The sequence below is a fragment of the Sebastes umbrosus genome, chromosome 14, assembly GCF_015220745.1.
Source record: "Sebastes umbrosus isolate fSebUmb1 chromosome 14, fSebUmb1.pri, whole genome shotgun sequence".
In the NCBI taxonomy this organism is placed as follows: Eukaryota; Metazoa; Chordata; class Actinopteri; order Perciformes; family Sebastidae; genus Sebastes; species Sebastes umbrosus.
The window spans coordinates 29,595,432-29,608,508 of NC_051282.1; the positions used below are offsets into that span (position 1 = coordinate 29,595,432).

At 42.2% G+C, this 13,077-nt stretch overlaps 1 protein-coding gene across 3 annotated transcripts in view; it reads left to right on the forward strand.

The window, feature by feature from the left end:
• Positions 1–13,077, forward strand: part of LOC119501292 (septin-9-like) — a 130,891-nt gene that overhangs the window by 19,702 nt on the left and 98,112 nt on the right. Inside the window, exon 1 of one of the 3 annotated variants that reach the window (XM_037791571.1) lies at positions 1,536–1,665. The exons of 1 other annotated variant lie outside the window; for it this stretch is intronic. In XM_037791571.1, the coding sequence (XP_037647499.1) occupies positions 1,644–1,665 (22 nt within the window). In that variant the 5' untranslated portion in view covers positions 1,536–1,643. Of the gene's footprint in view, positions 1–1,535; positions 1,666–12,321; positions 12,549–13,077 lie in introns of those variants that run through there. One more of the 3 variants, XM_037791569.1, reaches the window with a different exon arrangement.

The following is a 13,077-nucleotide window of genomic DNA, read 5'->3' on the forward strand; positions in this document are numbered from 1 at the left end:
TGTGTCCTCCGGTGCTCCTAACGGCAGCTGCAAGATTTCACAGACCGGAGGAAAACAAGCAGTAAGAGCTGATCTGAGGTCCGCTGTCCAGCTGCCGTCTATGAGAGCCGGCTGTCAATCACTCGCGAACTCCGACCAAACGGTCAAACTAGTCAGCGCTGATCAAATATGAATCAATATTATGTTACGTTAATGCCTATTTCTCTCCTCTAATGTTTTCAGAATCATCTTGTAGTGCACGGTTTAGCTGGAAAATGAGAAAGTTTGTGACGCCGCCGCCATTGTAAAATCTGTTGAAGGAACGCCAAGTTCTGGTCACATGACCGGAGCACAGCCAATAGGAACGCTCTCTCAATGAGATATTTTAAAGTCTGAAAACAGAGCCATGAGGAGGAGCAGAAGTCTAGTTTTCTCTCAGAACACTTGAATTACAATATGCTGAAAGATTATTATGGAATTTTTGCCCAATGATGCCAAAAATCTACCGCCTACTGAAACTTTAAGCGTCAATATCGCAGTTAATCATTTTCATTTAATTGTGGGAATCCCAGATCGTGATTGCGATTAATATTTGATTACTTGTGCAGCCCTACAACAACACAGGTCACCGTGCAAAACACTCTGGAGCGCTTGTGTGTTGCACAAGATGTCAGACTGACATGTCTGGGTGTGTTTGATCTCTCTATCAGAGCTCAGACGCTTGCCATGTGACCTTTGACCCCCCTCTGGTGCAGTGAGGGAAGTGCCAAAGGTCAGAGGTCATCTGAGTTTCCTGAGACCGAGCAGAGTGAGGGCTGGGGCTTCTCTAATCTTCATAACACACAGACACACTCACTACTCCGTCTCAAATATTCTGCTCTCGTGTGTTAACCCTTGAAAACATTTCTGGGTGTTTTGATAGAGCCCCCCTCCCGCCCCCCCTTCTAGCTTCCACCCTGTATTGTTTTTGCACGTCAGTATTATTTCAACAGGCTATCATCCCTCCACACATTTACAAAGGCAGAGCCGTATCAGATTCATCATCATGAGGAAGTCTAGACGTGGTTCAGGGAACGTCTTTCAATCCAGCCTGACAAGATTGCTGTTGAAATGAATCAAGGCCACATGCACAAACACACACACATACACACACACACAAACACACACACACACACACACACAAGGAACTTTATAAGTAAGCTAGCGGAAGAGTTTACAAGTCCAGCGGGTTATTTTAGTCTGTAAGGAGCCTGTCCATGTCACATGGCGGAGCTAATGGTTTCTATTTTCATGACACAATGCTGCTTCAGTCTTTTGGTCTCATCAGAGGAAAGAGAGGGTAAGAAAGAGGGAGAGAGAGAGAGAGAGAGAGAGAGAGAGAGCTGTGAACGCAACATATGATAAGCACATGGCGATGTCGTAATTCTGAATTCATTAGCAAGACACACTGAAGGAATCAAATTGGGGAGAGGGAGGGAGGGAGAACAGAGAGCCCGAAAGGAAAGAGAGAGTAAGAAGAGGAGGAAGAGGAACAGAGGGAGGGAGGGAGAGAGAGAGAAAGGGAAGTCCAAAAAAAGACAGGGAGAGAGAGAGAGAGAGGGGGAGAAAGAGAGTGGAGTCAAAGAGCAGACACTACATGTGGCTGTGGAGGGAGTGATCTGGTTATGGAGGGGGACAAATTCTCAGGTAAGAGTCCCGAAACACTCAGATGCTTGAATGGAAGTTTAAGGTCCTTCAATCAGCGTTTTTTTTTTCACTCTGATCGGGTGTCTATTCTGTAAGAGCCTGCCTCTATTTTCCCCTCTATGGTATTTTCCACTCTCTCATTCTGTCCTGTTTGCTGACTGCATGTTTTCTTTGGGGTTTGGAGCTGGAGCTGTGCAGCCTGGTTGTGTGGCAGCGTAGCAGATCTGTCTTTATCTGTTCTGTTTGTTCTGTCTGTCTCTGTTTATTACCCACTATCTCCACCACCCCGTCCTCTGTCCCATTGTTTCCAGTTAAATGTTTTTGTCTTTACAGGTTGTCGCCACCTCTTTTCCATTCTCATTCCCGTCCCTGTCTGCCTGTCTTTACACATTTTCTTTTCACATTCATTCCCCGAAAAACTTTGTGAAGGGCTGATTTTAAAAAGCAAAGCACTTATTTCATAGACATTTTTCTCTCTCTCTCTCTCTCTCTTTTTTTTCTCCATCTGCATTCTCCCATTCTTCTTTGGTGTGAAAACAGGAAAGAGCTGTGTTTGAACAGTACTACTCTTGTCCCTTGTGGCTCTGATCCCGAGTCGGCCATCAGTCAGTCCCTTTCTTTTAGCCAACAGGAGAGAGAAAAAGCTCTGCTTCAGTCCACCAGTAAAATAAAAATCCTTACTTTATCCTCGTTTTCCCCCGTTGGATGCTGTAAACAAATATGCATATTGAATTAATAAGAGTGTGTGTCGTACAGTATGCTAAAGTCATTAGTGAGCCAAAGCTGTCTGCTGCTTCTTAATGGTATTTTTATGAGCGTTAGCATGTGTTGTTAAAAAGCTCTTTGGCTTGAAAAAAAAAGAAACCCCAGTGGAAACGGTGAAGCGGCTGCAGCAGCAGCAGCAGCATGTGCTTGTGTGTGTGTTTTTGTGGCCTAGCATAGCTTGTAGCACCTCCTTCAGTGTGTGAAATCTGGATGTAGGTGAGATCATTGACAAGTGTGTGATGGAGGTATCACCCTCCCTCCTCTCCTCTCCTCTCCTCTCCTCGCTCTCTCTCGTTGTGGCCTCTTGTCTCCAGGTGCTTCCTCCAGGGAGCTGTATCGTCTTCAGCAGGACATAGCGAATGTTTACTCGAGTATTCATGCATTCATACTGTCAAGTGTGTAGTGAGTGTATGTGTGTGTGCTTTTGGGTCAGTACGATGTTATGCACACAAATAAGAGCTGTGATTGGGCCCCAAACAGCTTTACCTCACCGTCAGACAGCCCTTTTCAACGGGGACCTGAAGACGTTTTATGGCTGTCTTCAAAGCCACCAGACTCCATTCACACAAACGGTCATTTTTACCTCACAGAGCACAAGAGTCGCTGGTCTACAGCTGCATCAGTCGGTTTAGTTTGTGTGTGTTATTGTCTGGCTTTCTGCTCCGAACTAACGTAACCAAAAACATCAGGTCCGACCCTGCATGAACCTGTCTAGTTATAATAAGTAATAGCATAATAAGTTAATATAACTGCTTGAACGGTGAGCATATCACGTGCACGACTCCCCATGTTGTAAACACGAGTCTCATTTGAAGGCAGCATTATAATGGGTTGATGACAACACAGCTCGTACATTATTCATGACATTACACAGACTATAAGGTCTGCATTTAAATAACAATCAGGTCAGGAGGTATGTCTGATTGTGTGTTGTGTGTACAGCTCGTGGCAAAGTAGAGGCATCAATCATTTGTGGTTTATTAGCTTCTACTGGCTCACATGTCATCATCATGACCAATTCAATTCACTTCTTCTCGCTAATGTTCCTCCCGCCGTGGTGTGGACGCTGCAAGGCTCCCCTTTGTTTCCTGTGTTTTCTTCCCACATGAATCAACAGTGATGACGCTCTCAACGGAAACTGTCCATCAGCCACACAGAGAGAGAGACTGAGACTGGAGCGTATAAAAAGGAGGGCTGATGGGTTCGTTCCAGTAAACAGCGAGGTCATCTGATGATGCTTCATGACACAGTCAGCTCGGACTCATGACTTACAGAGGAGCAGCCGCGGCTATAGCTTAGCTGACCCTCATACCAAGCTTTCAAAGAATTCAGTGACAGACGTCTTAAATCTGTGCTGAGAGTTGTCTTTTTCATATGCAATATATGCTCCCCCCACCAGGTGGAGGTGCTGAGTCGAGTAATCCAAAATACTTTTTTATGTCTCTCTCTCTCTCTCTCACACACACTTGTGAACAGTCACACAAGACAACAAGTATAGTTTTCTGTGTTGTTTTCTTTGCCACAGCCTACATGTTTTAAATATCACCCTCTATAGGTTTACAGAGAACTTGTATTAAAGCTGCAGTGGGTAGAAATTATTATTTAAAAAAAGTTTTTTTTATAAAACGGTCACTATATCCTGACAGTAGTGCATCGAAAATCAAGTGCGTCTGTGTCCTCCGGTGCTCCTAACGGCATCTGCAAGATTTCACAACCAATCAGAGCCGAGCTGGAGTCTTGCCGTCTCTGAGCAGCTGTCAATCATTTGCAAACTCCGATCAAACTATGCAGCGCTGATCAAATATGAATCAATATTCTGTTACTGTAATGCCTATTTCTCTCCTCAAATGTTCTCAGAATCATCTTGTAGTGTACTGTTTAGCTGTAAAATGAGAAAGTTTGTTACCCCGCAGCCATGTTGAGATGAAGTTGAGGAAATACCAAGCACCGCCCACCAGCCGGAGCACAGCCAATAGGAACGCTCTCTCTCTCTGAAATGACCTGTGATTGGTCAAAGTCTCCCGTCACGGGCTAGATTTTTTTAAAGCCTGATAACAGAGCTATCAGGAGGTGCAGAAGTCTCTCAGAACACATGAATTACAATATGCTGAAAGGTTATTACAGATTTTTTGCCCAATGATGCCAAAAATATAGTCTGCCTACTGCAGGTTTAAAGCTTTAGTAGGCAACAAGTTTTTGGCATCAGAGGCACATGATTTTTTTCAGATTACTTTTTTCATGCTCTACTGTCTGGATATAGTGACCGTTTTATAAAAATAACTTCTTTTAATAATCACATTTGCTCCGTTTCTACCCACTGCAGCTTTAAAGGAAACCGTGGCCACGTTGCTACACGACTAGTGTTGTTGGGTGAGTTGCCGTGGCAACGTGCTGAGCAGAACAATATGTGAGAGTGCAGCGGGAGCGAGAAAGATGGCGATCACAATGCTGGCTTGTTGACGTACTAAACAGTGTTATTAGCCTGGTGGAGGGATGGAGCGGAGGTGGAGAGAGAGAGAGAGAGAGAGATAGAGAGAGAGTCATCTGTGATGGAGGACAGCTGCTCTCTCTATTTACCAAGCCATCCCATGTGTGAGGGAACACACACACACGGAGGCAGCAGCATGTGTGCAGACAGTCGATACACTCACACACATACATTGAGGGGGGTGTGCCAGTGTGTGTGTGTGTGTGTGTGTGTGTGTGTGTGTGTGTGCGTTTCCAACAGGTGCTGTATTTGATTAAAGTTAGCAGAGCCTGGCTCGGTGCTGCTGTTTAACATTTGGTTAAGAGCAGCTGCTGTCACTACAGCTGTGCATGTACTTTAGTTTAGAGGGAGCTGCTTCGCCATGTGGGCTCTGGGGCCGCACGAGGGGTTTTCATGTGTGCCTCGGTAATGTTGTGAAACTGTCTGACCTGTTGCCCCGTATGTATCTTTATGACATTTTTATAGTTCCCCAAATAATGCCGCTCGATTCGACTGTTATCAGGTTATTAAATAGGCGTTATCAGTCACTATAAGCACCATAGATGTGGATCATTAGGGGTCTACTACGCCTACTACGTAAAACTACAACTTCTTTAGGTTTAGACAACAAAACTACAACTTCTTTAGGTTTAGGCAACAAAACTACAACTTCTTTAGGTTTAGACAACAGAACTACAACTTCCTTAGGTTTAGGCAACAAAACAAGAACTTCTTCATGTTTAGGCAACAAAACTACAACTTCTTTAGATTTCTTTAGGCAAAAAAAAACAGTTCAGTTTAGGGAAAAACATCATGTTTCGGGTTAAAATACCTACAAACACAAAGACAACTACACATTTTTGGTTTCACACAGGATGCGAACTCCAGTCTCCTGGATGAAAACTCTGTGTTTTACGGTCGTTAGAGGTCGCTGTTGTGTTCTTATATACCTTTTTTTGGTGATCTACCATGTGAATAGATGATAAAACCTACTAGTATGTATAGTAGGCCCCTACTGATTCACATCTATGGGGCTTATAGTGACTGATAATGCCTATTTAATAGCCTGTTAACAGTCTAATCGCCTGATAATGCAGACTCTTCTGACACTGCTGTATGTGTACACTGATGAGCTTCAGCTGTGCAAGTTCAGTGCTCTCCTTCCCACGTTTAGCTGAGAGCACAGTACTCTTACTGTTACTGTACTGTACTGTACTGTACTGAAAGCCAGGCTCTTTTCTGTTTACACTACCAGTGCTGCTGATTCCATTAGTCATGCTAGCGCTGCTCTCCTTCTGCGTCTCTCTGTTTCTTTCTTTCTCAAATCTTCCTGCTTCCTAGTTTCCATTAACGCCACCGGAGGTTGTCTCTCTGCCTGGAGAGAGACCTGGCACACCTTTCCCCTCTTCTCTCCCCCGTTTAGTCCATCTATCCCTCCTCCCTCCTTCTCCCCTCTGAGCCAGGTAAAGCTTCTTATTATGAGGGTTGCCATGTAAACAGAGCTGCGGTAACCAGCCAGTCACATCCAAAATACACACACACACACACACGTTCAAATGAACACACACACGATCAATGCAAGCAATGCACACACTCGCCAACATGCACAGATTTTTACCTCTTCCAGATGGCTTATTTGATGTAGCCTGACTCATGGGTGAGCTGTCTGCACCGAGGCCAACAAAGCTTTTGTTGTTGTTTTAGGATGAACTCAGCAGGAAGCTGAGGTTTCCTCTGTAGCTGATACTGGTAATGTTTAAAATAACAATGACGCTCTAAACCCGACATGACCTGAGATGGGTCATTATTGACACTATGACACTAGTCATACTTGCATTTCCTGTAACACACAATTTTCAACAAGATATAATATGACTAAATTGTTTATTTTCTTCACAATAACATACATTTTTTATAAACTTGTTATCTATATAGGTGCTTTAATTTAATAGATTAGTATTGACACAATTATTAACCCCCACTGACATGGACTCATGATCCCTTCTCGTTTGTCTATATGCGTTACATTAACGCACATCTTTGGTGTTATATCTATGAACATTTTGCACATTTCTGCACAAAACTACCCCTTCTAAAAACTGCACAGCTCTTTCATTTTAATTCAGATATTGTACATATTGTTATAGTATTTTTTTCATATTTTCATTGCAATTTTCTTCTATCTAGTTTTCATTTTAATTGAAATATTTTACATATTTTTTTAGTATGTATTCATATTTTCATTGCAATTTTCTTCTACCCAGCCTTCATTTTAATTCAGATATTGTACATATTTTTTATTTTTATTTTTATTATTTTCATTGCAATTTTCTTCTACTCAGCCTTCATTTTAATTCAGATATTGTACATATTATTTTATAGTATTTTTGTATTTTTATTTGAATTTTCTTCCATACAGTTTTTATTTTAATTCAGATATTATACATATTTTAATAGTATTTTTTCATATTTTCATTACAACTTTCTTCTATCTAGCTTTCATTTTAATTCAGATATTAAAAAACAAATTTATTTTTATTTTTATTATTTTCATTGCAATTTTCTTCTATACAGCTTTCATTTTAATTCAGATATTATACATATTTTTTTGTATTTTCATAGCAATTTTCTTCCATCTAGCCTTTACTTTTTTTTTATTTTAATTTTCTTTAATTTTATATTTATGTGTCTTGATGATTCTGATTCTGATTCTTCCACAATGTTTTCCCCGTTTCTATCTGCCACTTAACTGGTGATGATAACTGATTTATTACATGAGGCAGATGTGGTTAGATTTTGTCGGTGAGTCAGAATCTGGTATTTCAAGAAGTTATAAGAAGAAGTAGCAGCTGTAGTCATGAATAAAAGAGTTCAGGTGTGTCCCAGCATCCCACTGCCCAGTGTGGGTTTGGTTACCGTTGAATCGTTTCTTGGAGCTGCAGCTCAGATTCCAGAGATCGCAGGACGTCCGTCCACAGGCCGGACCACAGGGGAGGGTGCAGCCTGGCGCTGAGGCATGTGGACCTGTTGCTGTCTTTGTGTGTGTGTGTGTGTTTATATATCACTGACATTCGCAACCTGCTGTTGCCCTGGCATTGCCCTAGCAACTGCCACGCCGGCTTGGCATCCGTTTATAGAAGTTATCCTCTCCTCCTCCCACTCTGCTCCTCTCATTTTTCAGCTTCTCATGAGGGCAGGACCCACTTTAGCATGCTGGTGGTGGTGGTGGTCTGGGTTTCTTTAAGCAGTAGGCGGCTGTCTCTGTCTCTCTTCATCTGTGTGCTGCAGTGCAACATAACACCAGCAGCTGCCTATTCAAATACATTACAATACACTAATGTACAGGAGGCCTGAGGCCCCAACAGATTCATTAATCAGGACTTTTTTTTCCTCCAAACTGGGGGCGTGCCAACCGTCATCTACTGTAGATAATACACTGACTATGGATAATACAACGCCACTTCAAAACACCCGAACTGTCCCTTTAAGTTTCCCAGAGAGAAGAGTCAGTGTTGTGGAATTCACACCATAAGATATTAGCACTGACACGGAATCAACATGACCTTGTATAACCTTTCACAGTCATGCAAACATTTAGGCCATTACATACCATATCCAAGGCTGTAAATGGCTGATTAAAACTGTTTCTTAGAGCAGTGCGTTGCATATTGCATCACTATGACTGCTCCGATATGGATGAAGTTCTTTACAGATCAGGGCGAAAAACATTGTGTGACAGTTGCTACAGCAGATTGAATTAGCACTGCCTGTCTGGGCTTGCAAGGATATGCAGTGGAAGGAAGTGCGTTTTTCTATGTGTGTGTGTGTGTTTGTGTTTCAGTGAGTGCAGGGCTGAGTTCATGCATGTGTTGCTTACTGAAGTGTGTGTGTGCATGTGTTTGTAAGACTTTCTTGTGACTTTTTTTCGACATACTATTTTGTTATTTTTTATGATTTTTTTTTCGACATACTATATTATAACTTTTTTATGATTTCTTTTTTGACATACTATACTATGACATTTTTATGATTTTTTTCGACATACTATATTATGACTTTTTATGATTTTTTTTTCAACATACTATATTATGACTTTTTATAATTGTTTTTCAACATACTATACTATGACATTTTTATGATTTTTTTTGACATACTATTTTATGACTTTTTTATAATTCTTTTTCAACATACTATGACTTTTTTATGATTTTTTCGACATACTATATTATGACTTTTTTTTATGATTTTTTTCAACATGCTATACTATGACTTTTTTTATGACTTCTTTTGATTTAGTTGTCTGTGTGTGTGCACATGCATCTTAGTGTGAATATGTGTGTGTACCAGGGAGTGGAGGAATCTGACACATTGTGTGGGTTGAGGGTGTGTCCAGTGCAAGACTCTCCCCATGTCTCCATCTTTATCTATTTCCAGATCACATTACTGTATGCTGGTAGACACTGACGACACACTGTTGCCCATAGCAACAGGTTTTTATTTATAGGAGCAACACTGACCCCTGCTGGAGAAGATGACACAGTGTTGTGTTGGGTTCATACCTCGAGGAAACAAGTCTGCTCTGTGTTCCTGGCTTTTAAAATCTCCTGTCACATGTCATCCAGGAATATTTAGTGTTGATTAGAGAGTTTTCTCGCTCATATTGTGGGTTACGTAGTCTGCACGGTTCAATTGCAGAGGGAAATGTGGTGTAATATTTAGCTCAGATTGCAGGTTTTGGTACAGTAAAGCCTCGTATTTGTTTTTTAAAAGCTGTGTGTTAGTGCACCAGCGCACATCTGTGTTTATGATTGGTAAACATGCCTAAATCAACAGAAAAAGAAAACTTTTATTCCAATGTAAGCAACAAATTGGAGGTATGCAAACACTTTATGATAAATCACACATGGGATTTTTTTTTCTGTCCCTTTACAGACGAAATAATTTATTACAGCTCAAATCCAAATTATTTTCAATATCTCTCAACTTCTTATCATCTCTATGTATCTATGTATCTTCTCTGTTGTTGTCTCTCAGAGCTGCCCTTATTTTGGAAGCAGTTTGAAAAGAGAGAATCTCCTAACACACACACTACTGTTAGTGTGTAATGTCCGCTCACTACTAAATGGTTCATTTTTGGCGAGGAGGCCAGCAGCAGTGGTTCAGCGCTATCGGCCTGTGGCTGGTAAAAGTTGAATATGCTTTTTTCTTTGTTGCCTCGGGGCAACTTCTCGCTGTCTGTCGGACTGCTGGGTAGCTCCAGTTTCTCAGAGAGTGAGAATAGAAGTGACTTTACTCCAACGGTTACTGTTGAGGCAGCGTTTTTTATGTTTTGGTCAGAATAGATTTGGAAACAAGAAGTGCTTGTGCATCATCGTCTTTACCAAGACAATCCAGAGGATAACTACACACATCCAGACACAGAAACATACACAAATACAAACTAGGGCCGTCAATCGATTAGAATTTTTAATTGTGATTAATCGCATGATTGTCTATAGTGTAAATGTACCTTAAAGGGAGATTTGTCAAGTATTTAATCCTCTTATCAACATGGGAGTGGGCAAATATGCTGCTTTATGCAAATGTATGTATATATTTATTATTGGATATCAATTAACAACACAAACAATGACAGATATTGTCCATAAACCCTCACAGGTACTGCATTTAGTATAAAACAATATGCTCCAATCATAACATGTCAAACTGCAGCCCAACAGGCAACAACAGCTGTCAGTGTGTCAGTATGCTGACTTGACTATGACTTGCCCCAAACTGCATGTGATTATCATAAAGTGGGCATGTCTGTAAAGGGGAGACTCGTGGATACCCATAGAACCCATTTACATTCACATATCTGGAGGTCAGAGGTCAAGGGACCTCTTTAAAAATGGCCATGACAGTTTTTCTTCATCAAAATTTTGCTCTAGGTTTAAAACTGAGCCCGTTACAACCTAAAAAATCGCAAGTTGTGTTAATGCGTTAAAGAAATGAATGGCGTTAAAACGAATATGCGTTAACGTGTTATTATCGCGCTAACTTTGACAGCCCTAATACAAACACACACACATACCCCCCCAACTGCTACATCCTTCCTACTTCTTTCTCCCAAGCACATGCATACACACACTGACCAACGCCCCTGTCCTCCATCCCTCCTCCGTCCGTCCTCCGTCCCCCACACACAGAGGCTCATTCACATGGTCATTAAGTCATTAGGCTACTTATTTATTGATGTCTGCCTCCAGAGCGACTGAGCATGTCAGACAATCTACTAACCGCCTGCATGAGCTCGTCCTGACCATATTAGTCCATATAGTGTGATTCTGTCTCTACTCTGGATTTATTTATCTATCTACTGTGACTTCTCACTCCGTCCACAATACGGTAAGAATGAATGGGGACTTTTTCTATGTGACTTTAAAGCTTCAGTAGGCAAAACATTTTGGCATCATTGGGCAAAAAACTAGACTTCTGCACCTCCTCATGGCTCTGTTTTCAGACTTTAAAAAATCTGACGGGAGACTTTGACCAATCACAGGTCATTTCAGAGAGAGAGCGTTCCTATTGGCTGTGCTCCAGCTGGTGGGCGGTGCTTGGTATTTTCTTTAACTTGATCTGAACATGGCAGCCGGGTCACAAACTTTCTCATTTTCCAGCTAAACAGTACACTACAAGATGTTTCTGAAACATTTGAGGAGAGAAATAGGCATTACAGTAACAGAATATTGATTCATATTTGATCAGCGCTGCCTAGTTTGACCGTTTGATCGGAGTTTGCGAGTGATTGACAGCTGCTCAGAGACGGCAAGGCTCCAGCTCGGCTCTGATTGGTCGGTGAAATCTTGCAGATGCCGTTAGGAGCACTGGAGGACACGAGAGGAACATGAGTTTTTTTCACCGGCCTCATGCACTACTGTCAGGATATAGTGACCGTTTTATAAAAATAACTTTTTTAAAATCATATTTGCTCCATTTCTACCTACTGCAGCTTTTAAGTAAGTGCTCTTTTGTGCTGTTAGGATGCTGGTGTTGCCAGAATCAATCTCAGCAGTAGCCATCTGTGTGTTAGTCATGTGATCGAGCCTCCAGGAAGTGAATGTAGCATGTGTAAAATTTATCCAGCCCAGTCAAAAATGAGAGCTTTCACAGAAAGGAGCCAGTCTGAAGGGGAGGGAGGTATGGAGGGAAGGAGAGAAGGGGGGAGGGAGGGAAGATTGTGAGAGAGAGAGAGGGAAGGAGAAGGAGAGAGAGAGAGAGAGAGGGAGGGTGGGGGGTTGTCATCGCTGGCTCATTCCAAACTCTGGAAGTTGAGAAGGAGGAGAAGAAGAAAAATAAGTTGCTGCTTTAAGAAAGAGAGCAGAGATAGAGAGAGAGAGAGAGAGAGAGAGAGAGAGAGGAGGTTTGGATCAGTGAGTTGCTCAACTCTTCTTTTTTTTTCTCCCCCTCCCCTCTTCTCTCTTGCACGGGCTCCTAATTTGGGATTTGTTTAAAAGCGGGACTGCGCCTCTGGAAGACTTTTCCTTGCTGGGGAAAGGGAACCCTGCTCCCTCTCTCGCGTTATTCACACCCGCACATACGCACTTGCTCCCCAAAATGTCTGATTCCACTGTCAACGCTCACTTGGAAGGGATCATATCAGACTTTGAAGGTTAGTTTCTCTGCTGCTCCACCTCTTTTCTTCTTCTTCTTCTTCTTCTTCTGCTTCTTCTTGTCACTCCCCGTGGAGCGAGGGGCTCTTTAACCCTGCCGTGAGGACACTATAGATGGTTTCCACATGTTTGATTGGCACCGAGCGGATCTAGGGGAGAGAAAACGGAGAGTGTGAAGGGTTTCGTTGACGTCTGCGGTGAGCTGCTGTGTTTTGAAAGGGAAATCGTGCTAAAAATGTTTTTTACAGCTCTTTAACTTTTGTGGAGTTTGTTGTGAGATGTGAGAAGAAAGTGTGAAACTGATTTAGCCTCTCTTAAGGGCAACCTGCATGACAGAGAGGCCATGTAGAGCTCTCAGGAGACAGCAACTGACCATACAGCTGTGAGGGGAACACCTGGCACACCTCCCCCCCTCTTCCTTTTCATCCACAGATTCCCCCCTGTCATCCCTCTCCTCCCACTCTTCCTCCTCCTCCTCTTCCTCCTCCTCCTCCTCCTCCTCCACCTCTTCGTCCAACGGCTGTGCTT